This window comes from Corylus avellana, chromosome ca4 (genome assembly GCF_901000735.1).
Source record: "Corylus avellana chromosome ca4, CavTom2PMs-1.0".
Lineage (NCBI taxonomy): Eukaryota > Viridiplantae > Streptophyta > Magnoliopsida > Fagales > Betulaceae > Corylus > Corylus avellana.
In genome coordinates this window covers 27,110,968-27,119,644 of record NC_081544.1, presented here as the reverse complement: position 1 = coordinate 27,119,644, position 8,677 = coordinate 27,110,968, and the positions used below count along the sequence as shown (strand labels likewise).

Here is an 8,677-nt window from a genome sequence, read left to right as displayed (position 1 = left end):
AAGATGCTTGCCACACTGGATGATCCTTTTACTCGTTTTCTGGAGCCTGAGAAGTTCAAGAGTTTGCGGGTATGATGTTGTTTTCTTCTTGTCATCTTGGTATACTGCATTTTTTGGCTTGAGTGACAGACTCCCATGTACAAAATTTAGGCGAACTGTCGGACTGTATACTTCAGTGGGGTTTGGATACATATAGTAATTCTCCCTAAATCTGTTATATCTTCTTTGAAGGCAGTCTGGAACTCAAGGTGCTCTTACAGGTGTAGGGCTGTCAATTGGCTACCCTAGTCAATTGGATGGACCAGCTGCTGGACTTGTTGTCATTTCAGCTGCTCCGGGAGGTCCTGCAAATAGGGCTGGCATTTTAACTGGGGATGTCATTGTAGCAATTGATGATACAAGTACAGAAACCATGGGCATATATGATGCAGCAGAGCGGTTGCAGTGAGTTTCTTACATTACAAACCTCTTACCCTGTCAAATCTGATCTTGGTTTTTCAATAAATAACATAGGCTCTATTAAAGGAAATGCAATGCGACCTTGGTGTTGCAACTTATCAAGGAAGTCCCTTTATTTGGTTAACACACTGCCATGCACAAAAAGAGAAAAGTAGACAGAATATTTCATGGTGTCTTCTTGTGCTTTACTGTTTGGTTGCTTCTCCTTGATGTGGTTTGCAAATTGAAATGTACCAGGTGACAGTTCAAAAGTGGCCTAAATTTCATCTCATATTGTCCAGAATGGCAATATTGATAAATGCCCATAAGGTGCCTGGATATTAGTTTTGGAGTACTTTCAAAATGAATATTCAAATTCCAAATGATTAACTCCTTTGAACAAGGTATTCTGTGTAGTTTATGCGACATTTCACTGTGTGTCTACTATTATAAAACAGATTAGGTCCCATTTTTTGCTTACAAATATTATGTGTCCTTTAACTTTCTGGAAGCTGTAAAGAATTAAGTACCTCCAGTTTGTTTTAAATCTTGAATCATCAATCTATTCTTGATTTTCAAAAACATTATTTGATCAGATCCATAGTGGTTGATAATTGTAACTGATTTGAGATTATCTTGTATATTGGGTTACGGGATAGCCTTGATTCATTCTAGAAATCACCAAGTGGTGAAATTTCAGATTCAAATGCATAGGTGTGGATAAATCTAAACATTTACTTCAGGTTGTTTTTATTCATTAAAAAATGAAAATATGGAAGTTTCATTATTAAGGGTTGAGACCATAATTATGCTACTAACAAACTCAGACAGCTAAAAATCTGGCAACTGACCAGCACACACTTTAAATGAAGATATTTGTGATGATTATTTTACATCGTGTTTCACCATATTAGTGTTGTTAGTGCATAAGTAAACACGATTTTTGTTTTAATAGAAGTTCTTTTAGAAGCTTAACTTTTCTTTTCCTCCAAGCTTTTCACCTCTTCATTTATTCACTGGTCTGCCTGAACGTTTTGATTGAATTGCAGGGGACCTGAAGGAACTTCGGTGGAATTGACCATTCGTAGTGGACCTGAAATAAAGCAAGTAGCTTTGACGTAAGTTCACTCCCCCACCCCCACCCCCCCCTCTCTCTCTCTCTCTCTCTCTCTCATTTAATTTAATGAATAAAGGAAAATTTGTTTTGTTTGCGGGGGAAATTAACTCTGCATATCTCATAATAGTTTTAAAAGATGTATATCTTGTTACTTTACTTCATAATCTAATTCACTTTGATATGGAAATTTATATCATCATAATTTTTTTCAAAAATGCTGTTGGGCTGCCTGTGAAGAACATTTGGAATCAAACCTGTGGTTTAACCAAACCCCTCCCCACCTATTGGCCCACTGAGCTACTGCTGAGGTGGTGAGCTTATTAGTTGTCATTTGAGCTGGAAAAGATCTGCAATTTTCTTTGTGCATTTTTTTAATCTTTTTTTTTTTTTTTTTCACCAAATAGAAAGGATTATGAATAACCAACTACTGCCTTCCAGGAGGGAGAAAGTTTCTCTGAATCCAGTGAAATCAAGACTATGCAAAGTGCCTGGTTCAGGGAAAGATTCTCCTAGCATTGGTTATATCAAATTAACATCTTTCAACCAAAATGCATCTGGTAAGTAAAACTATTTGTTATTCAAAGTTTCACTTCAATCAGTTGCTACTCAGATAAGTTGGAACAAATATCTTCATGCATAGGAGCTTAGTTTCTTAATTCTCGTTTAGATACTGAAATCTTCAAAAACTTTTTTCCTAGGAAAATTATCAATCTTGTCTCATTTTGGTTGGCCACAAAATTTTTGTTTCAGACTTCTAAAGCTAGGGTCAAATTTTCTGTTGAATAATGAACCAAGATAACAGATTCACTCACGGACACAGATAACATACTTAAGGGCAGTACTGCAGATAGTTAAATATTTCAAGTTGCATTGTAATTGTGTGGAATCAAATGTCTTTCTAGTTGTGTAAAATTCTTTGGAGTTATTTTACTATATGTACTACTTATATTCTTTTTAGATTTCAAATTATAAATTCCTGCAATTTATACTGAAAGCTTGCATCCCTTGTAGGTGCTGTCAAGGAAGCTGTTGATTCTTTAAAGAGTAGTAGTGTTAATGCCTTTGTGTTGGACCTTCGAGATAATAGGTGATTAGCTTTAAACGCTCTCCACTTTTAGCATTGCTTTTTGGCAGGCTTTCTTAAAGCTTAAATTTGATGCAGTGGTGGTCTTTTCCCAGAAGGAATCGAGACTGCCAAGATTTGGTAAGCTATACCTGAGGATTAATGGTAAAAAATTTCCATTTATATTTTCCTTCTGGTGCCTTATCCACATAAATTGGTATTATTTTGCTGACGCTAATGGGGGACAAGAACGATGAGAAGTTTGGCTGCACAGTTAATGGTGTCCTGGGTAACTCATGTATTTCATATTTATTGAGTTTTCGGTTACAATTTTTTCTCGTAAAACTAAATTATGGTTTTCACTGGATTGTAGTCATGCTGCATAGATTTTACTCCATTAGTAAGCTAATTTCCTTTGGTTACATCTCAAACGCTATACATAGGATCTCATTTGGGCAAACAAATAAAAGGTTTGGACTTCATATGCGTCTATACGCATGGATCGCATCCTTGACAATGCAATAAACAAACATTTACATATATGAGTTCCACAGTATATCCACACTGTGAATGTCTGTTTGTTTTTCTCTTTTGGTCAAAAGATAGGACTTCTTGCATGCAGTCGGTGCATCATAACTGTGCAACTTTTTCGATTACCACTTAGTAGTATGTGTTACTTATTTAAAAGATTTGAGAAGCGATTATTTTCTGTGAAGTTCAAACTTCAGGGGATCACTGTACTGTAATTACATCTTTAGGAGCATCTTTTGCTATCTGGTTCTTAGTCCTCAGTAAATGAAGTCGGTACTTCATTTCATCTGTTCCAATTTGTTCATAACAAGTTCTCATATTACCTACTGACGTTCAGGTTGGACAAAGGTGTGATTGTGTATATCTGTGACAGTCGTGGTGTTCGAGATATATATGACACAGATGGAAGCAGTGCAATAGCAGCTTCAGAACCCTTAGCCGTGCTGGTAAACTTTTGTCTATCAACAATACAACTTTGTCATGATAATCCTTAATTTTGAGAGATATATTGGCAAATGTCTGCATATGCTATACACTTATGGAATTTCAGAGTCATGGTACCAAGGTTTGCTTATATTCTCAATTTCTTCTCTGTGTGTTCACTGCTCAGTAGTGGGCTACTATTTTTTTCTTATTCTTTTTCTTTCTGTCATTCTTTCCTTTTTTTAAGAAAAAAAAAATCTGAAATATTATGTCTAATGGGAAAATACACTTAACCTCCTCAAACTTACATCCCTTTGGCACTCATACTTCCAAACTTTAAAAAGTGACATTTGACCGCTTCTAACTATCACTCCTTTCTATACGTGGCTTTTTTGGATAAACTCTCCCAAAATGCCCCCTTTGCTGAAGTAGCTTTGCCAATAGACAATTCCAATGCTGAGGTCAAACCTAGAATTTTACGAAGACAAGACCACACAATCCATCAACCAAAATAAAAACCCATTGTCCAAACTAAAAGCCTTATCTACATATCACACTTCCCAGCAGTAGGTTTCCAATTTCCATACTTTGTTCTAGTCCCTTATTTTCAATTTTCCATTTGTATCATTTGGGTATGTGCGTTTGTGGGTTGGAACTTTATCTTCTAAGCATTTAGTCATCCAATTTATTGTGAAAAAAGGCTGATAATACCCTCTACTGAGCTTCCATTAGGTGAACAAAGGAACCGCCAGTGCAAGTGAAATTTTAGCCGGTGCATTGAAAGACAACAAACGTGCTGTGTTGTTTGGAGAACCCACATATGGGAAAGGGTAATGACTTTTACTTCAGAAGCAAAATGTGAATACGATCATAAATTCCTGACGAGGCTGACATGAGTTATCTATCCCCCTCTGCAGCAAGATTCAGTCGGTTTTTGAGCTATCTGATGGCTCTGGCTTGGCTGTTACTGTAGCTCGTTATGAGACGCCTGCTCACATAGATATTGATAAGGTCTGTTACTGCCTCTCTCTCTCTCTCTCTCTCTCTCTCATATCTATGGTTCCTTCAACTTGTCTCTTTACAGGTTGATTTAATTCCTGACCATCTCTCTCTCTCTCTCTCTCTCTCTCTATATATGCTTCCTTCAACTTGTCTATTTACAGGTTGGTGTAATTCCTGACCATCCTTTACCCATTTCATTTCCCAAGGACGAGGAGGGATTTTGTAGATGCCTCCAGGACCCTGCATCTGCTTGCTACGTGAACAGAGTCCAGCTATTTGCGAGATGACAGAATATTTGGATATTACCATTGCACATTGCTTTGGGGAACATGACGGAATTCTTTGTAAAATGTACTTTTAACTCAATTTGGGAGGGTTCATTCAATTATAAAGCGTAAATTTAACAAGGGTTGAAAAGGAAAAGCAGTCTTTGTTTGGTGATAATCCAAGGAAAAGAAAGAATAGCTAGTCAATATTGAGGAATGCTTATTCCCATGGCTACCAATCTGTTGAAACTGATGTGGTTCTTTTCATTTTAAATGAGAGTCAGTTCCACATTGATTTATTTATTTATTTTTTGTTGATTATCGTATTACGCAATCTTCTCATTCTTGAGATAATGGAAAAATGTACACGATTGAATAGTGTGGCTCCGAGCTAAAATACATAAGCAATTAATGAAAATGGTGCATATCTAATATCTAATAGCAGAAACTAAAATAATGTAAACTCTAGAGTGGCTAAAGTTGTGAAAAGTAGCGTTTAAGGGTGGCTAACACTGAATTCGAAAAAAAAAAGGGAAAAAAAAGGGTGGCTAACACTGATAAGTAGCACAGCTTTTCATAGGATGACACAATTTGTATTCTAGCTTTTATTATTGAAAATTTAGCTGCCTTGATGATTAAATGAAAGTTTAATGAGAGTGCTTTATATAGTGAATGATTGTGATATGTCGATTGAATTTATTAATGGGTAATATGAGCAAAGTTATGTATTACTTTAGGGGGTTAAATAGAATTTTCCCAAAAAAAAAAAAAAAAACAGAGAAACAAGAGAAACAAAAGCTATAAATATATGTAAGCTATATATATATGAAGTGCTTGAGCAACTCTAATTTACCTTTGTTCTACCATCACTTTTTCTTTTTAAAGTAAATGTCAAATTCTACACCATGTACGAAACCAAATTGTAACGGATCATAGGAGATTATAGTTGGACTATCTGCAATGAGATTAACAAAAGAACCTTCAGAGAAAGCCCCATCACCTCACAGGAACAGATTGGCTCGATCACCAAAACCCATCATTAGGATGTTAGATATGCAAATTGGCTCCAATGAATTTTGATTTCTTGACCTTCGCTTAACTGATTCAACTTGGAAGCAGATAAGTAAGAAGAGGAACCAATTGGCCCCTAAATTCAGTGACTCAATCTCAGTACTTGCAGGCAAAACCAATCAAATCCATGCTCGAGTGCAAGGATGCTTAGTAGGAATCACTACAGCATCTTAGTCCAAGAACCCAAAAATGGGAAAACAGCAATCAACAATCTCAAGAGCAGAGGTGTGTCACTTTTTCTCTCCCTGCGACTCAACTTTCCCTTCTCCGTTGTTGTCTGCCGTGACCCTCCAGACATTTGGTATGCTCTCCGTGCGAATCCAGATCTATCTAGGTCATCCCAACCACCAAAATTTGGTGCATCTTGGCCACCATTAGAAACCGGACCATCATTTCCTGCTACCCACGATTGATATCCCATCTTTCCCTTTCTGGTTTCTCGACTTTCATCTTGTTCTTCTGCATCAGTTTCAACACTACTCACAGTGCTGGCAGATGGTTTCCTCCTCATCCTGGACTTGCGTTTTGGCCTGCTTCGTTTCCTCCCCCGCAACTTCTCAAATGCCAGAGACACGACTGACTGACCAAGGGGAAGCACTAATGCCATAAGAACAGCTTTTGGGCCCGAAGCTAGCAGCCAAGATAAGATAATGGGTGGAAGTGTCCAGCCATAGGATCTGAACACCTGCACTGACCAAAAAGCCAATTTATTGAAATGTTAAACCCATCGGACGAAGTAAAGCCCGAAGCAGGAGTGAACCAATACAAATTTTTCTCTCAGAAAATATTATTGCAGGGTGAATATAAGTCTTGGACAATGGTAACTAAATTTTAGTCATTGAGATGTCATAATAGATCCTTGTTGAGAATCATTCTATCAAAATGCTTATATACTGGAAAGCACAATATTACATACTTCACTTGTGGAAAAATAAATGGCATAAATGATATTAATAACAAATGGGAAGTACAAGAAGAACTATAACCTAGAGGTGTAGTAAAAAAGACTGTCTATTTGATTAACAAGGGATTCATCATTGACTAAATTTCAATCTGCAGAATAAATGAAGTACTAGTCAGGTAGTCTGCTGCACAAAAGCTATATAGAGAAAAATAAACCCAAAGCACCTAAAAGGCATCATTAAAATAAGCTAAGCTGGTGTTATCAAAGGCAATAGACAGTACCAAAGTAAAGTACCAAAGTAAAGGACAAAGTATTGCTCGACAATCCAGACAACACTTGTGTAGGTGAAACAAGGCACTGACTCTTCAACATAACCAAGAAAAATGTAGGAATTTAAATAGGCAGCAAACTTCTTTAAGACCTAATAATCATAGTGTTCTGTAAATTTCTCTTCATTAAACAAGTTGATAAATCCACCGGCCAGTTTTAAAAACCTCTCTCGTTAATAAACATGTTTTCCCTTCGACAAATTGTGAGAATGGTGGCTGAGGTATCCAATGAAATAGAACAAAAACCAAAGTTCTCTCTTAACCAAGGCACTTGATAGTTTGCCTCAGCTGAGGCAATCCCCACCACGATGCCTTGCATTGCTGAGTGCCCTCAGCTAACAATTGCACAGAAGATCAACTCCACCAATCTTATCAAACATTTGAGAATATAACCGACATATAAAGCATACTCAATATCAAAATATTTAGCGCATTCGTGTACCCAAATCTTGTAGTAGAAAAGATAATAGCTGCCCCAGTAATGTCCTAAATCTATGTCCCAGCGTTTTGCTAAACACTACTAGAGAAGCTAAATTTATCAAAATTGTACCTTGAAAATCCAGAAACTGTCAAAGACTTCCTCGAAGATCCCACCAGACCCTTCCTCCATCTCCGGCGAGGAAGAAGACTCGTCGGACCACCACCGCCTCTTCTCCTTCTTCTTCTTTCTGCCTCTGCTTCCTCCAACGCCAAATTCAGAATCTTGGTCTTCTCCTTCGTCTTTGTCATCCTCGAAGTTGAATCCCTGTGAGGAACGGGCGGTTTCGGCATTGGAGTTCCAGGGACGGTACTGGTAGAGAACGAGCGGCGAGAATGAGAGGCCGGATAAGGGGTTTTGGGTCGCGTTGGATAGCGATAAGGAGGTCGAGGATGCGTGAAGATGGAGCAGGGGTGGTGTGTGAAGAGCTGGGCTTCCATTTGGCCACGTCCTTTAGTTTCTTCTCCTCCATTCAACTTCCATCATTTTTGGAGTATGGACTAGTTTCCCTTACTAGTCCCAAAGAGTAGCAGGAAAATGTTAGCTAAAAATAAAATAAATGAATAAATAATTTTTTTTGACATAATAAATAAATGATAGATCAACCACATTAATTCTTGTGTTTTATTTTATTTATCCCTTTTATTTTCCTTTAGCGTTAGTAATTAAGCCTACAGAAACAAGACCAAACGAATCACACCACAAATGCTCAATAAATAATTTTGGGTAACCCCTCTCTTGATCTGTTTTTTTTTTTCATTGGCATGATTAATTTTTCTGAGAATCTATGATCAAAATATTAGTATTAGCCGTCTGAAATTTCATTAATGTTCTGATAGGGTTAGGTCACGTTATAAGTCAGTTGGACTTGAAGAAGTGCCTTATTAGTTACTACCTGCGGTTCTTATCGTATAGGCCTTTTTTGTGTCACTTTTGGTAAGTAAGTACTACTTTGATCACGGGAATATATATAGTTAGTCTCTCTAGCCTTCCTTTTTATTTAGAAAAAAAAATATGTTTTCATCTAAAACATTACAATTTATATAATCTCACCC

General features: G+C 37.1%; 2 protein-coding genes across 2 annotated transcripts; one reads left to right on the top strand and one right to left on the bottom strand.

The window, feature by feature from the left end:
• On the top strand, positions 1-5,127 carry LOC132177367 (carboxyl-terminal-processing peptidase 2, chloroplastic-like; the record flags this gene model as incomplete). The annotated part of the gene is given in 10 exon segments (XM_059589648.1): positions 1-69; positions 236-444; positions 1,488-1,556; positions 1,994-2,112; positions 2,567-2,642; positions 2,718-2,759; positions 3,487-3,595; positions 4,305-4,402; positions 4,490-4,583; positions 4,736-5,127. Coding segments are annotated over 10 exon segments (1,011 nt in total), but the record flags the coding sequence as incomplete, so codon positions are not given.
• A 542-nt stretch (positions 5,128-5,669) lies between these two features.
• Positions 5,670-8,067, bottom strand: LOC132179288 (uncharacterized). Its single transcript, XM_059591991.1, has 2 exons — positions 7,695-8,067; positions 5,670-6,596 (listed from the first exon to the last, which is right to left on the bottom strand). The coding sequence occupies exons 1-2, from the start codon at positions 7,752-7,754 to the stop codon at positions 6,072-6,074; spliced, it is 585 nt and encodes a 194-aa protein (XP_059447974.1). The 5' UTR covers positions 7,755-8,067; the 3' UTR covers positions 5,670-6,071.
• Positions 8,068-8,677: the final 610 nt, after the last annotated feature.